The 17,252-nt window shown below is 54.2% G+C and overlaps 1 protein-coding gene across 1 annotated transcript; it reads right to left on the bottom strand.

Moving 5' to 3' along the window:
* Positions 1–5,098: 5,098 nt before the first annotated feature.
* Positions 5,099–17,227, bottom strand: MMAB (metabolism of cobalamin associated B). The gene is made up of 9 exons (XM_044244087.1): positions 17,077–17,227; positions 15,864–15,925; positions 12,873–12,966; positions 11,011–11,068; positions 8,929–9,001; positions 8,606–8,703; positions 8,230–8,294; positions 6,793–6,852; positions 5,099–5,436 (listed from the first exon to the last, which is right to left on the bottom strand). Exons 1-9 carry the CDS (start codon positions 17,190–17,192, stop codon positions 5,337–5,339), a joined length of 726 nt encoding a protein of 241 aa, XP_044100022.1. The 5' UTR covers positions 17,193–17,227; the 3' UTR covers positions 5,099–5,336.
* Positions 17,228–17,252: the final 25 nt, after the last annotated feature.

Genomic DNA, 17,252 nt, shown 5'->3' with positions numbered 1-17,252 from the left:
CTTGAGCAGCAAACACGTGCCAAACCCATGGGCTTATTCCCTGAACCACTGGAAGCTGAATCATCAGCCCCAGTTGTAAAAGATAAAAGACAGGCTCAGCCTGGTCGAACAGTTTACTGGAGGCAGCTCAGCTGGGAAGCGGCAGGGCTGGAACCTGAATTCAAGTTGTAACAACAACTATGAAAACAGTTAACTTGGGGCGCCTGGGGGGTGCTCAGTCAGCTGAGCGTCTGACTCCTCATTTAGGCTCAAATCGGGATCTCAGGGTCGTGAGATCGAGCCCCTTGTTGGGCTCCGCACTCAGCATGAAGTCTGGTTCAGGATTCTCTGTCTCCCACCTGCTGTCCCCTCTCACTCGTGTTCTGCCTCTCTCAAATAAATAAATCTTAAAATCAAAACAAAACGAACAGGGGCGCCTGGGTGGCTCAGTGGGTTAAGCCGCTGCCTTCGGCTCAGGTCATGATCTCAGGGTCCTGGGATCAAGCCCCGCGTCGGGCTCTCTGCTCACCGGGGAGCCTGCTTCCTCCTCTCGCTCTCTGCCTGCCTCTCTGCCTACTTGTGATCTCTGTCAAATAAATAAATAAAATCTTTAAAAAAAAAAAAAAAAACAGGTAACTTGCTGGGGTTATGCTAAATCATTTTTTTTTAAGATTTTATTTATTTATTTGACAGATCACAAGTAGGCAAAGAGAGAGGGAGGAAGCAGGCTCTCCGTCAAGCAGAGAGCCCAATGCAGGGCTCGATCCCAGGACCTGGGATCATGACCTGAGCCAAAGGCAGAGGCTTTAACCCACTGAGCCACCTAGGTGCCACCTAAATCCTTTTAAAAAAAAAGATTATTTATTTTAGAAAAAGAACGTTGGGGGTGGGGTGGGGCAGGGGCAGAGGGAGAGAAAATCTCAAGCAGTCTCCATGCTGAGCACGGAGGCTGACTCGGCATTTGATCTCACGACCTCGAGATCATGGCCTGAGCCGAAGCCAAGAGTTGGGCACTGAACCGACAGAGCCACCCAGGCACCCCTAAGTCCTTTAAAGTACCACCTTATTAAACTGTCTTAGTGGCCTCTGTCTATGGGGTAGATATTATCCACCTTCCTATCTCACAGATGAAGAAGTGGGTCTGAGAAAGATGGAGCGAGCCACCCAGAATCATGAAGTTAGGAAGTTTCAGAGCTGGTCTTGAATCCGAGTCTGCCTAGACTGATGCCCAGCTCTGTGTCTGACTGTTCACTGCCCTCCATGGTCTCAAGCACCAGAGACCTGGCCTCCCCAGTCTGCCCTGCGAGGCTGGAGGTCTGCGAACTCCAGGGGCAGGCAGACTGAGAGTCAGATTGGCTCATCAAGAGTGGGCTGTGCTGGTTATTTATTTTATTTTTTGAAGATATTTATTTATTTATTTGACAGAGCATGAACAAGCAGGGGGGAATAGCAGGTAGAGGGAGAGGGAGAAGCAGACTCCCCACTGAGCAGAGAGCCTGATGCGGGACTCTATCCCTGGAGCCTGGGATCATAATCCGAGCTAAAGGCAGACGCTTAACCCACAGAGCCACCTGGGGGTCCCTGCACTGGTTATTTTATTTTATTCTATTTAAGATTTTATTTATTTAACAGACAGAGATCACAAGTAGGCAGAGAGGCAGGCAGAGAGAGAGGAGGAAGCAGGCTCCCATCAGAGCAGACAGCCTGATGCAGGCCTCAATCCCAGGACCCTGGGATCATGACCTGAACCAAAGGCACAGGCTTTAACCCACTGAGCCACCCAGGCGCCCCTCCACTGGTTATTTTAAAGAAGCGATACATCCCTGGGGCTTCTGTGGTCTGCCTCAAACTGTCCACGTCCTGTGAACACATGTGTGCGTGTCTGTCCTGAGAGAGTGTGCACGTAGCCTCTGTTGGAAATGTCTGATTCTGTGGAGTGGGAGAGAACACAAGGAACATCCCCAAGGCCTCAGATGTCCTCAGCTTGCCTGTCCCCTGCCTCTGCTTGGGCTCAAGCATAGCCTTCCATGAGGGACTCCGGGAGAAGGAGGATAGCACGCCTAGTCGGGCTTGCAAAGGTGAGTCCCCCCGGTAGGCAAGACCGGGACAGCTTGGGTCCAGTATTGCCAGGGAGACTCCCAAGCCCGGGTGAGGGAAGGGAGGGATTAGCCACAAATCCTTCCCGGTGCTGATTTATGTAGCATACATGCGGAATTTATTATACAAGGAATTTTATTCAATTAAACTCGAAGTGCGTCTGGATTCTTAAAGGTTCAGTAGTGATAACTGGGACAGAGCGATCATAAAACTGGATGGGCTGTCAGAGGAAGGTGTCATGGGGGAGGAGGCGAGGGTGACATTGCAGCTGACGGGGGATTCGGAACCAGGACGTTTGTCATTGGGATGTGTTACAAGTTCAGGCTGAGAAAATTACTCGGTGAGAAACACACATTAACAATAGCCAGGAGATATCAGTTAAGGGAAACTAGGTTGAGAAATGAGACAGGAGAATCTATTAGCTTCTGACATTGTTCTTGGCGGCCCAGGTCGTGATTAAAACGGCTGTCAAGGGGTGCTGCTGGGGGGGCGGTCGCAAGGCCCCATCCTGGGCCGGCACCTTGGTGCTGACTTCCGGACTGACTCCCGGAGACAAGGAAGGGGCTTCCCCCGAGCCTCAGTCTTCTCCCCTGCAGAAAGTGCCCATTTCAGGGTCGCTGTGAAGTTTGAACGAGCATGCGGACTGTGGGACCCCTGGATCGGGGCCTGGCGGGCGGTAAACCCCTCCCAGGTGCTGGCTAGTGTGTGGATTCTCTCACTGTCCAACCACCAGCGGGGGAACTAAATGTGTCCCCGCCCCGAGAGCCTGGCGGGGCAGGGGAAGGCAGGTGAGCCAGCATACCGGAGCGCCCATACCCCAGAAGTCAGGATAAATACAATTTTCACATGCTATTTTTTAAAATCCAAGTTATGCAAAAGACCTATGATCAACAAGGACTCACATATGTTTAATTTTAATTTTAATTATTTTAAGAGTCTCATGCTCTACTGACTGAGCTAGCCGGGCGCCTTAATTATTTTATTTTAAGATTTTATTTATTTATTTGAGAGAGAATGAGAGAGAGCATGAGAGAGGAGAAGGTCAGAGGGAGAAGCAGACTCCCCAAGGAGCTAGGAGCCCGATGCGGGACTCGATCCTGGAAGTCCGGGATCATGACCTGAGCCGAAGGCAGTCCCTCAACCAACCGAGCCACCCAGGCGCCCTTAATTTTCATATTTAAGACTCTCTCTGCCCAACATGGGGCTCGAACTTACAACCCCACAATTGTCGCACACTTCTCCGACTGAGCCAGCCAGGCGCCTCGAGGCCTCATAATTTTAAGTAAAAGCAGCCCACTGTTTTCTTGCCAGAGCCTGCCCTCAGGTGCAAGGGGGCTAGATCTTGGAAGCTTTCCCAGCCACGTGCAAACCTTCAGGCCGCAAGGGCTTTGTGCCTAGTCGCGTAGTCGTGTGTGTTGATGGCGAAGTTTTGCGTTCATGTTTCCCCACCAGGCTCCAGATACGGGAGGCTATTTTGGGGAGTGCATGGAGGGGTGCGCAGGCTACCTTTTTCTTTGGGCTCCGCAAGGCACCGCAGAGGAGCTAACGTTCCCCTCCAGTCCGTCCTCTGGGCCCGCGGAGCTGGCCTGCTGTTTTCCCCAGGCTGGCAACGCGGGAGGCCCCTCCTGAGCTGCCTAATGGGCCCTGCACCCAGGTCATGTCTTGGGGCATGTCTGTGGGCCAACACCAGGAGGAGGCTGAGACAGGGCCTGGGGACCTGGAGGGAGAAAGTCAGGCCTGTGATGGCTTCTCCTGGCAAAGGCTGCTGGGGCCCGGGATCCAGCAAAAGGCGGACTGTTTTGTTTCGAGGGCTCCCTCGATGCTGTATTGACTCACAGAGCTTCTCTTGTCCTTTGCAGGGTGTCTGACCATGGCTAGGGGCGTGAGGTTGTCATTTCGGTAACTATGTCCTGCTCCTTCCAGCAGGATCTGAAGGGGCAGGCAGAACTGAGTGAGGGGAGTGGGTCCCTGTCCCTGCGAGCTCCTGCCGCCCCAGCCTGAGCGCCGAGCCCCTCCTGACATGCTGTTGCCTTCGAGGCGTTCAGCTCTGCCCCCCAGCACTAAGCACCCGCGGTGTACCAGGCCTGTTGCTAGCCACTGGGGGGGCCCTCACCCTCACCCACGCTCGCTGGGGCCTCGGCCACACCGTCTTGGCTAAAGAGGGTCAGCGTGTCCTGCTGGGAACCCAAGGACCGACCCAGCAGGATGCACTGTCCCTGTTCCTTCGGCAAAACTAGCAGGCACATGGTGGTGGCAATGAGAGCCAAAGTCCGCACGTGACTGATGGTCTCTGCAGTCGTGGAGCCGCTGGCCAGGAACCAGTGTGACCAGGCTCCCTGAGCCGGGCTGGTGCCTGGCGCTGAGTTGGGGCTGCTCGGTGAGTGAGTGATTGCTGCCGAACCAGGCGGCTCGGCCCTGACAGGTTCGCAAGAGCCTGCCCTTCCGGAGTCATTTCCTGCCATTAGCAGTGTGCTGTCTTCACGTTCTCGGGGCCGCCTCCTTGCCCGGCATAAGTATCCCCTTCCCAAGGACACAGCTGGCACTGGCAGAGTTGTTTCGTGTGGGGGCAGGGGGTGCGGTTGCAGGGGTGACAAGAGAAATGAAGTACAGCCATGGCACAGATCTCAGAGGCCGAGACCAGCAGAGAAAGAAATCCTCCTCTGAGCAGTGCTGTTCCCTCTCACCAAGGTCTCTGCCCCTCGACCCTCAGCGCTCCCCCACCAAGGAAGGCAGGATCCCCTCCAGGAGGGTGGTTGGTCTCTGGGCTTCCCTCCTGCTGTGCACACCCCTCGTGGGTCTGACCTGTCCCCCCCCCCCCGACACACACACACCCCCCACATGGGCGGGCATGCTGGCTCAGAGGCTACCAAACTGCTAAATCCCCTCTGCCTTCCCCTTTAGAAACGTGACATTTACGGTCTGCGTGGCCAAGCTAAATCTCAAGTCCATTTCCAAGGGCCTCCGGTTCCATTCCAAATCTCCACGGCCCTGCGCTTGCAGCGGGCACACACACATACATGGCTCCAGCTTGTCCCACTTTTATTTTTTTCTACGTGGCTCTTCCTTGCAGCAGTCACTTGACCTGACTTTCGGCAATACTCCATTCATTCACTCTCACGTCCTCTGTGACCCGGGAGGGGCCAGGAGGCTCATGCAGCCCTACCCCGGCCAGGATCTTCAGGAATCGGGACAGGAAGGACACACCCTTCGCCTGCGAGAGAGTCTGCAGATCTCCCCACTTTGAGTTATTTCCACGTGCCTCAGGCTTGGTCCGACGGGTCATTTTTCTTGTATATTTTTTCCTGATTCCCCTCTTTCATGGCCGCATATCTGGCTAACGTGAAGAGATAGTCACTGAGTCTGGAGGGGCAGAGAAGTCAATGGGATGATTTGAAATGAGAGATCAATGCTAACCGGGTCCTTCCCATATTAGCCTTCAAGGAGGAAATATAAATCATGCCCTAGGAACACTGGGCAGGACAGGGGTACGCAGCCAACTCGGCCTTGATGGATGGCCCTCCAGGCCCTCTTCTGTGACTCGGGTGACAGGGCTGATGCACCTGATGGCTGGTTTCTGCACCTACCAGCAACTGGGACTGGGACACCCCAAACTGGAGAGGCCCAGCCTGCCCTTAAGATGGCCACAGTGAGTTCAGGAAGCCGCCTACCTCTCAGTGGTTCCCCCACTTTTCCTTGTTCCCATGTTGAGCACTGACCCCCCCACCCTCCTCCTCCTCTCCCGCCCCAATCCTACTCTCTGAGGCCAGCTCCGTGCCAGGTCCTGCTGGAACCTTCCCAGACCCACGCTCCCACTGGGATCGTGGCCCCCCGCCCCCCCGCCAGTGCCTGACTGTCTCTCTGGGAGTGGGGGTTGGGACCAGTGGAAGAGATTCTACTCTGGTGGTCCCCCCTTCCTGGAGGGTAGTGACATACTTTTATCTCACATGCTCAGTGCCGCTTTCCTTGCTGAGGGAATGAACGGGCTCAGCCCACACACACTGGACTATAATGTTCCCCAAAGATCACTGCCATGATGAGGAATGGAACCTTCCTCATTCCCTTCAGGCCCACCCACCTCCCAGGAAGAATGGAGCTGCTCAGGTCATAGCCCAGTGGGAAGAGTGACCACAGCAAGGGGTCAGACCCTGGCTGTGAAGTCACTTTCTGGACACCCAGGACAGCTCCCAGGGGCCCCTGGATTGTCAGCCTGCCCCTGGGCCCCCAACTGCATGAGCCAAGGCTTTAACAGAATCTGGTGGAGCCTCCCCAGGGCCAGCCCAGCTCACCGAGTCCTGCACGGGGGCCCCTGGGCTCGGATGGCCCCGAGCCCACTTGGCTGTGCTGTCTCTTCTCAGTTGACATGGCCCCAGGGCCTTGCAGGTAGGGGCTGAGAGATCCCAGCCTGAGCTCCCTGGTCCCTCAAACCTGAAAGTGGGCCCCTTGCTACATACTGTCCTTTTGTTTTTATGTTTTGTGCTGCCAGTTTTTTAACAGCCTCTCCCAGTGAAATCGTCACCTCCCCAGGGAAAGGGACGGTGCCTGCCTTGTTCTCAGCAGCATCCCTGTGGCTGGCCCAGCACCCAGCACGTCGCAGACCCTCTGTGGGTATGAAAGGAATGAAGGAGCATGTGGGGCCCCTGGCCTTATTGTCACTTGCCACAGTGGGCCTAGTTTTTCAGAGGGAGACCGGGGATGCCCCGAATTCAATCTGAGTACCTGTTTAAGAACTTGGCCACGTTAGCATCCGTCTCACCCATCTGGACAAGGGGCACCACACTGGAAGGAGAGGAAACACCACGTCACGTGCACTCCGGGGTCCTGGGGCTGGGTCCCACACCAGCTGTTCCTTGCCAGTCCAGATGCAGACGTACCAGACAGTGGACTGCCATCTGCCCTTGCTAGGCCCCTCCTGCACGTGCCCTCTGCCACAGAACCCTTGCTGGGAGGTGCTCCCCCCAAACTGAGGCTCTCCATCTGTGGCCCCTGCCCAAGTGGCTTTTCCATCCCTTAGGCACGTCTTTACCTCCCTGTCCTGTGTACCGAGGACCCATCCTCTGTATGGGGCCCATTGCTGGGCCTTTGGGTTTCTCCAATTTTTTGCTTTATGAGCACTGCCGAGGTGGCTAGTTTTGTACAAATAATTGATTTGTTCTTTTGAGGCTGGAGCTCTGTTACCTGGGAGCTCTGTTACCCGAGATCACTCTGGCCAACTGCTTGGGCCCAAGAACCTTCCATGAGTGAGGAAAGTTTTATGATGGGAGGCTGTGGACAGAGCTCAGCTCGGGAGCAGCTGGCTCACCGCCCTGGCCAGGACATCACCTCTCTGAGCTCCAGTTCCCTGGCTCCCGTATGCTGGGGGCTGCGACCGCCTCTCTGCCAAGGTTATCACGTGGCACCAATGAAAGAAGGAACAGGAAGTGCCCAGCACAGCCCTGCCGACTCTCCAAGTGGGGCTTTCCTTCCACTTCTCTGGAAAGCTGGCTGACAGCTGCTCTCCGTGTCCATGGAGGCTTTGCTGTGAGCTCTTTTAAAGTTTCTCTGAAAAGGCTGTTGGGAGCTCTTGGGGGACCTCCCCCACCTGACTCCACGTCACAGGTGTTGGCACAGTGGCTGGTGGGTCCGTGGCGAGCTTCCCCCTTAGGCCCCCCAGAGCCACGGGGGCTCCTCTGGGCCCTTTTCTACCCAGCAGCCGGCAGGGTCCCTTCATGTTACCCCACGGCCTAAAACCCATCATCCATGGCTTCCTGGGGCTCTCAGGACAGAGGCAGACCTCTCTGCACCGATGAGGCCCCGTGGCCTCTGGTCTCACCATGCCCCGCATGTTCTCGCCCTGGACCCTGACACTCAGCTTCCTTTGTGTCCATTCCGTGCAGGGTCACCTCTGCCCTGACTATCCCCTCGCCCCGCACACTGCCCCTCCCCAGCGCCCCCAAGCCTTCAACTCCTGCCTCACAAGGCATCCCTGTGCCCATGGCACATCCCTCACAGCCCTGCTCATGGTGTGACATCCCCTGAGGACAGACACCTGGTCTGGCTGGTGGCCACCTGGTATGGCAAAAATGGCAGGTGAAGGTCTGTCCACTGCCGGCTGCAAGGCACGGAGCCAACCCCCCCGGGACATGCATGCCCCGTCCTCTCCCTCGGCCCCCTTACCGTCTCTCTGCTCGGCGGCACACAGCACGGCAGAAGTGCAGCACAGAGCTGCTCTTGCCTCCCGACTGCAAGGAGAAAGTGGGTGTTGGCAGGGGTGGAGGAGGGGGGAAGCCGGTGTGGGGTGCAGGTGTACCCACAGCAGCCAGATGAGCTGGCAGATACATAGGGCCCTGTACCCCAGTGGGCAGTGTTCTGCTTCCAGGGGCCCTGCAGGGGTGGGGGAGAGAATTGTGAGGGTCTGGAGGGGACTCAAGAGGCTGGGGGGCGGCTTCTGTCACCGGCAAAAATTAAAGAGAGGACTCAGTCAATGTCTGTGTGTCTCCAGGAACACGCCCGGCTGGCAGCCACCCCCTGGGTGAGACCCCGCAGTGCCCACCGGCAGGATGAAGGCTGTGAGTGGGGGCAGCTGGCTGGAGTACTTGTCGATCCACTGCTCCAGCTCCAGGATGCACCCTGCCTCGAATGCGGCGTGTCCTGAGGGGTGAAGCAGAAAGACACGGCCATGACATCCACGGCCCACCAGACCAAGGAAACCACCCCTGCGTCCCTTCTGCCCAGGTGTTCTGCAAACCCCTCCCATGGGCTCGGGAGGTCGTTCCTTCTCGGGGTCTAGGGGCCAGGCTGCCAGGGGACCCAGGGGACACCCAGGACAGAGTCCCCCCCACACCACCTCAGGCCCTCCAAGCACAGAGACATTACTTAGGTGAGCCTCCCTGGCTGAGGAGCGTGGTGTGGCCAGAGCAGAGCCGACATCCTGCAGCGAGCACTGGATCTGGGGAAGCAACATAGGGCAAGAATGAAGATCCACTTGCGGCAGGCCAAGCAGAGATGACGGGCTCCGCATGCAGAGGTGCTCCCTGGGCAGGCCTGGCGGGGATGCTCCGATCCCTTAGCTAGCTGGCATTTGGAGGCTGATGAATTAACAAGGTCGGCCTGAACCCTATGCACGCCAGCTCTGCTGAGCTGGACCCTGGGTCCCTCAGGGATACCCAGGTCACACCAATGAGGAGTGACAAGCACCCAGTGATGGCCCAGTGACGAGTATCTTCTCAACCCGTCTTCACCTCCCTCATGCCTAGGCCCCTTGAGATTTTTCCCTTTTCTCTAAACTGACAGCTTTGGTTTTCCACTGTAGGACAGCTGGGCCAAGACACCAAACATGACAGTGCTCTCTAAACCACAAAGGACGAGCATCTGGGAGAACGTGGTCAGCCCCTGCATGACAACGAGCCACAGGCACCCGTGCCAAGGACACCCGCAACACCACCTTGGACCCCGTGCCTAGCCAGAGTCCACTCAAGCTGCATGGGGGGCTGTCGGGTGGGTGGGGGCCTGCGGCCTCTGTGAACACAGTCACGGTGACAGCCTGCCAAGAGCAGGACATGATAGAGGAGAGCAGAGGCCACCCACCCAGCAGCAGACCGGAACCCTCCTTGGGCTGCCACTTGGGTGAGTTACTTGAGTGAGTCTGGTGTCTCTGGGGCTTCCAGGGGGAGGCACGGTATTGATATTACCCCGGGGCTTGGCCTCCTACAGCGTCTGCCCCTAGGACTGGAGGGAGCTGGCACTGGTTTGGGACTAGGACCCCAGCTCTAGTTGATTCCCGACTGGCACCCCCATGCAACATGGACAATGACCTCCAGCTCAAGTGCTTTTGCGAGGAGGGCAAGGCCCAGGCAGTGCTCCTGGGTAAAAAGTCATAGGCTGCACCCTCAGGGGGCCCTGGCCAGTGGGGAGACAGATGGATCAGACCACCTCACCACCTTGGTGGTGCCCGCGAGGGGCCAGGTGGGTAGCCCAGGCCCCAGTGGAAGTGATGTTGATGCTGTGACCCAGAGGACAAGGGCCTCAAGCCAGCTCAGGTCAGCTCATCATGTCACTGGCCCACCTTCCCAGACTTTTCCCTCTGCAAACTCTGCTCAGAGATGAGCACATCTAGAAATGACCACGGGGCATATGGGGATACAACCATTTCTCCATTGTGAGGCTACAAACTATCCTCCAGTCCACAGAGGGGCCTTTTCATAGAATGTTCTAGCAATTGAAGTCTCCCATCTTTCTGCAGCCCCCTCACTACCCTCCGTCTGTTCCCAGGAGCCTAAGTGGGCTCTGGTCTGGCCTGGAGGACTGCAGTGGGCTTAGGGCTGACCTGCAAGGAGCAGTTTCTAGTCTCAGGTCACCCTGTAGACTGTAACCTTGTCTTGCATGTTCAGGGGTGGGGAGTGTGTCCCTCCCACTGCCGAAGGCCTGTCTGGGGGCCAGGGCCTCTATGCTTCCTAAGTTGGACAACACAAATACTAATAGCCACAAAGTCCAAAGGCGGAGAGCTTACTGAAGCTGGCCTTCCTGGCTTTCTCCAGCCCAGAGGCTGCTGATGTCTGGGCCCGGAGCACTCTCTGGTGTGGGGGTGTCCCATGAACTGTGGGATGTTACCTGCGTCCCCTGGTCTCTGCCGCCCGGATGCCAGGAGCGCCCCGCCTCCACTTGTAACCACCGAAAATAACAATAGATGTTGCTGAGCGTCCTCTGGGATGGGGCAGAATTGCCCTGTCAAGTCCACTGCACGTGACACTTGCCCCCCGGGTACTAGCCTCACCACCTGCCTGGGAGGGAGGATGGTGTGTATCCCTGTCTGGCAGATGGAGAAACTAAGGCTCCCAGAGAAAGAGCGATTAGCCCCAGGTGGCAGAGAGAGGAAGAGATGGTCACATGGCAAGTGCGGTCACAGCCGCCTGGCCGCACGGATAATAGCCCAGTGCGGGGTGAGACGGTATTACTTACTTTCTGAAGCTCTTCAGCAAATGGGTGGCCTTTCTCAGTGATGAATTCCAAAGCAAACCTATGAGAAAAAAAGAAAAGAATCTGCCTCTAACAGAATGTGCCTGGGCCCTGCCTTACACGAGGCAGCCAGTTTGCTGGGATGGGTCACCCAGCTAATACTGCTCAAACACATGGGGTAATTTTCTTGCTGACAAGAAGAATGTCAGAACCTTTCACTTGGTTAGCAGGCGTGTGTTGCTCAAAATGCCTTTTCTCATACCCATTACTCAACCAGTCAATGCTTCCATTTTCCATGCCAGCTCTGGCCCAGTCCAGGCAGGTCTGTATGAGCGCATGGGACACAGGCTCTGTTCGGCAGGACAGGGAGATGACTGCATGTGAACTGAGGTCAGCGCTCTGGAGGAAAGGGCAGGAGTCCTGTGAACTGGCCTTGGCTGGGGTTCAGGGAGGGCTTCCTGGAGGAAGCAGTGCTAGAGGTGGGACTCTGAAGGCTGAGTAGGAGTTCCCTGGGAAGGCAGGTGGGACGGGGAAAACCAAGCACCCCAGATGCAGATCAGGACCCCAGCTCCTGTTTCCCTCCAAACTCTGCACCCTCTCTCTGCACCAGGCAGATTCCCGGCAGGGAAAAGTCAGTGGTGCCTTCGCAGGATTCCTGGAGGAAAGGCTGGCAAAGGGACTATGAATAGAGTATGGAAACAGTTCTGGAAACTGACACTGGATGGCAAAGATGAGGAAAAGCAGGGGCCTGAAGGGGTAAGGGAGGGTCAAAGGTGTCACCACCCCAGGAGAGCTGGAACCCCAATGTGCAGCTGGCTGGGCGAGAGTTGCTGAGGAGCAGGAGCAGAAATGCTCCCACACCTGCCTCCACTAATGTCCCATCTGCTGGTGCCTCCCGTTGGCTGGACCCACCTAGAAGCTGAAGAATGAGGGGACTGGGGCTGACAGTGTTACCACGTGATGCAGGCCACATCCTGGGCACACCAGCGAAGACAAGAGTGAACGGCCTCCGAAGGGCCAATGAAGAACCCCCAGGGCGCCTCGGTAGCCCATCTCACAGTAAGAACTAAATAGACAAATGTGTCATTGGTCATCTAGGGTGGGACAGCTCTGTAGGCTGGATACCATCTGCCCTGGGCACAGCACTAGCCTCCTGCCTGGCACAAAGCAGGGGCTAATGTTCCTGCGACACAGGCCAGGCGTTGGCCCCTCCTCGGAGCTTTGCGGCATCAGGCCCCCACTGTCTGCAGATGTCCCTCTAGTGTCTGTCTGTTCCCCAGCCCCAGAGCTGGGCTCTGGCAGCATGGGCTCCATGGAGTACGGGGGCTGAGGCGCTCTGCTGGGCATGCCTGGCACATGGAGATGCTTGTTCACATGCTGCAAAGCCACCGCTGAGGAATCCCCGGTCTCCTGCCTGCACGGACTGGGGGCTGATGGTTTGCTGAGTTTCTTGACTCAAACCGCCAATGCGCACCTCACCATCCTACCCCTCTGCCCACATCATCTGGTGTCTGCCTCTCCCTGCCGCCCTCGCACACAGACCAAAGCATCTGCCTTCTCTGCTCTGCTGGCCAACCGTCTGCATCTGCCGTTATCTGTCCTGAGCACCTCACCTCGTACTTGCCTGAAGAGTGGGGGAGCTGGGGGTGGGGTGAGGTGAGACAGCTTCAGACAGGAGCAGGCAGGGCAGAGGGAGCCCAGGAGCCTCAGGGACCAGAACACAGGCCCTGCGCCACCAGGCCGAGGCGGGTTCCTTGAGGGCTGGCAGCCCGACAGACCAGCCAGCACTCTTGGGAGCTTCACATGAATTAGGCAGACTGACGCCAGTTCAAAATCAACCTCAAGGTCAATCCCATTGGCCTTACCCAATAGCTGAACTTAATTCATCCGTCGTTCCCACGGCTTCAAACACTTGGTCATCTTTCGATCTCCTTTCTCCAGTGAAGGTGCTAGAAAACCCTGTGAAAATATGTTTAGCCACTCAAGTCAAGATTTTAAAAATTTTCTTGATATGCTCCTTTTAAAGAAATTTTCCAGTAAGTAGAAAAAATCTTTTTTTAAAAAAAGAGGGGGGCGCCTGGGTGGCTCAGTGGTTTAAGCCTCTGCCTTCAGCTCAGGTCATGATCTGGGGGTCCTGGGATCGAGCCCCGCATCAGGCTCTCTGCTCAGTATGGAGCCTGCTTCCCCCTCTCTCTCTGCCCGCCTCGCTGCCTACTTGTGATCTCTGTCAAATAAATAAATAAAATCTTTAAAAAAAATTTTTCCACCTGAAGTATAACATATACGCTGAAAAGTGCTCAAACCGTAACAGTACAAGCTGGGGGCATCTGGGGGCACAGTCAGTTAAGGGTCTGCCTTCGGTTAAGGTCATGATCCCGGAGTTCTGGCATTGAGCCCTGCGTTGAGCTTCCCGCTCAGCATGGAGTCTGCTTGAAATTCTCTCTCTCCCTCTGCCCCTCCCCCGGCTCGGGCTCTTTCTTTCTCTCAAATACATAAAATCTTAAAAAAAAGAATGAAGTGTACGTGTTGAAGAATCGCCACTGCCTGAATATACCCGTGATCAGCAACCACATTGAGAACTAGAAAAGGATCAGATCCCTGAAGCCCCCACGGACTCCATTTCTATTGCTACTCCTAAGGGTAAACCCTACCCTCACTTCTTTCCTGATACACTTTTAAGCCCCCTAAATTATGGACAAACCATCCTGCTAAAGAAATGAGACACAGAAGGACATATTATGTATACATCATAATTATATTTCATATAAAATCAAAGTCCTCTGTATCTCTGCCTAGGTCACAATTTGCCCCTGTTCTCCCCTAACCACAGAGCAAGAGCACACTTGCTCCCTGAAGTCAGGAGCAGGCCTGGCGCTCACAGGCAGGCTGTGGTGTTCTCCTGCTGGAACTCGGACGAGTTCAAGGAACACCATCTTACCGAGGTCCAAATGAGAGCCTCCCTAATCATGTCTGAGCCCAGAACACTGCCCAAACTGTAACCATGACCAAAGATCCCCATTTTCTGGACAAGGCGAGGGACTGCTGTTTCTCTATCTATTATAGCTGTAGCCTCTCTTTGTCTCTCCTACCTTCTAGCTCAGAGTGATTTAAGAAACCCAACTATAAAATTAGCCTTGCTCCCTACATCATCCAATCCAGAGCGAAAGCCCCACTTTCTGGAATTCTCCCCCAATCACCTACCCTAAACCCGGTCCTACAATGAGGTCTTTCCAGTATCTTCTCACTGAGCCCACAGTGTGCTATGCAAGGAGCTAAATGACCCAGCTTGACTGGACCACATTGTCCTTTGGGGTCTCTGCTGAAGAGCATCAACACTACCTTCTGCTTGTTGTCTCTGGGCACATTTTCTTTCCCTTTTTTTTTTTTTAATTGTGATAACATATACATAACACAAAACTTACTGTTTTAACCATTTCTAAGAGTACAGGTCAGTGTCATTAAGTGTCTCCTATACATGTTCACACTTTACTACATAAGTATAGACCCACCAAAATACACATACACTAGTAATCTGCACAGTTTTAAACTTTAGAAAACGTGTCAGACTGACATGTTCTTCCACATCTCACGTTTTTTCTGTATGTTACATTCCTGTATTGTTTATTTTTTTCCAAAGGTTTTATTTATTTATTTATTTTTAAGATTTTTATTTATTTATTTGACAGATCACAAGTAGGCAGAGAGGCAGGCAGAGAGAGAGAGAGAGGAGGAAGCAGGCTCCCCGCTGAGCAGAGAGCCCGACGTGGGGCTTGATCCCAGGACCCTGAGATCATGACCTGAGCTGAAGGCAGAGGCTTTAACTCACTAAGCCACCCAGATGCCATGTTTATTTTATTTTTTTAAAAAAGATTTTATTTATTTGTCACAGAGAGAGGGGAGCAGCAGGCAGAAGAACAGGCTGCCCAATGAGCAGGGAGCCCGATTCGGGACTCGATCCCAGGATTCTGGGATCATGACCTGAGCCGAAGGCAGATGCTTAACCAACTGAGCCACCCAAGCGTCCTGTTCTGGTATTGTTTAAATAATCAAAGTAATATCCGCTCATTACAAACAATAACAGGATAGAAGTATGTACCATAAATGATAAAAACCCTTCTGTTCGTTCCCTCTCAAAACTCAATCCCTCTCCCAGGTGTAAGCTTTCAGACTATTCTATGCCTATCTGAACACATACATACATACACACACAACACAGTTTTATCCAAGTGGATTTCAATTACTTGGATTGTTCTGCAACTGGCTTTTATCACTTATATATCTTAGGCGTTATCTTAGGCATGTAGGGTGCTTGGGTGGCTCTGTCAGTTAAGCACCTGGCTCAGGTCATGATCCCAGGGTTGTACAACTGAGCCCAGCACTGGGCCTTGTGCTCAGGGCAGAGAGTCTGCTTCAGATTCTCTCTCCATCTCCCTCTGCCCCTCTCTCCCTCTTGTGCATGTGTTCTCTCTCTCTCTCTAATAAATAAATCTTTAAAATATATATATTTTATATAGATCTTAGACATCCTTCATTTCATAGAACATTAATATTTATTGAGATCCATTACATAATTTTTAAGGACTGGGAACAATTTGGCAAAACTTTTTTTTTTTAAGATTTTATTTATTTGACAGAGAGACACAGCGAGAGAGGGAACAGAAGCAGGGGGAGTGGGAGAGGGAGAAGCAGCCTTCCTTTTGAGCAGGGAGCCTATTACAGGGCACAATCCCAGGACCCTGGAACCACGACCTGAGCTGAAGGCAGACGCTTAATGACTGAGCTACCCAGGCGCCCCAACAAAACTTTAAGATGAAGCTGACTTTTTTTTTTTTGGTGCACGTTTCACTTGCCCCTACCTTTGTCTCCTGTTTTGGTGTATATCTTGGGGATCTTGGGTGTCTTCAAGGAAGACTGAGGCCTGAGGAGAAACAGACATCAAGACAGTGGATGAGTGGGAATGGCTTACCCAGTGTGACACCACCCTCAGTGGGTCTCATCTTGCTGCTCGTAACCTCAGAGGCAGCATTTAACCCTCCTTTGCTGACACCATTCCCCTCTTTCTTCCTAGTTCTACCCTTTGTGGGTGGGTTCTGTGTCTTGCCCATATTCATAACGGCAGAGTAGCTCATGCTCAATAAATGTTCACGGAGTTTACTGATCACTTTCCATAGTCTCTCCATTGTGTTGGATTCCTGGCATTATCTCCTGGAATCATCCGTGGGATCTTTCCACAGCCCCAAAGGTAGGAGCTACCTACACCCTTCATTTCACGTGGAGAAAACTGGAGTTCACAGGTCGCGACTTGCCTTCCCAGGTCACCCAGGAACACATAAGGCTGGGATTCATGCCCAAGACTACCTTACTTCCCCCAAACTCCTACTTCCACCCATCCAAACTCTTTTCTATTCCGCAAGTGCCGGCTTCTCGGAGAGAAAGCCATCTGGGCCACTAACATTCTGTGAAGCTTCAGGTACGCTCAAAAATGAAAAATTGCTAAAACAGAGTCAAATTCTGGCATTTTCAAATTGCCAGAATTTGAAATTTGAATTGCTTTTCAAAAAGCCTTTAATACAGGCTTCAACTTTAAACTTGGCATTGCGAGGTTGTTCAAAACATTCCGTTACTGGATCTATGAACTATATCGATCCATTATTAATGCATGGTAGCTTCAGGTTCTGAGGTCCAGCGATGAGCTGCAAATTTAAAGGTCTATGATGACAGCCATCTTCAGAGCGAGTGGGTGTATCTCTGTGTCTTAAAGGAGAAACCGCCGCGGACAAAGGTCAAAATCTGAACTGAGGCCCCACGTGACTGCAAGGCCTGGCATGATGGCCCTCCTGGCCCCCCTGTGGGATAGGCCCTGCCTGGACGCCTGAGAGCTGGGTCGCCTTCGGGCCTATGCAAAGAAATCTTGGTCTCTGGCTTCTACGGTGCCCGCGTGGCCACGTGACCGCTTAGGCCTAAGAGAGGACGTCACCGGCTGCAGCGGTGATCTCATAGCGGTGTGACGTCACCACAGCGACCACCATTCACAGCAGGTAGCCGAGCTGCTATCCAGCAGGCACTCACCCGTCCCCGTCTTTCACGCCCTGGGGGCGGTGGCTCTGGAAACGGGGACATAGTAGTCTACCGGCGCCGACACCCCCGAGCAGGCCCAGGCGGCCCCCTAAGCCCCACACAGCCATGCGCCAGGCAGCTCGTCGGGGGCTGACCCCGCCAGGCTCCCGTCCAGGTCTGTGGTGACT

The sequence above is a fragment of the Neovison vison genome, chromosome 3, assembly GCF_020171115.1.
Source record: "Neovison vison isolate M4711 chromosome 3, ASM_NN_V1, whole genome shotgun sequence".
Taxonomy (NCBI): Eukaryota; Metazoa; Chordata; class Mammalia; order Carnivora; family Mustelidae; genus Neogale; species Neogale vison.
The sequence above is the reverse complement of the archived record's forward strand: the minus strand, read 5'-3'. Positions and strand labels throughout refer to the sequence as shown.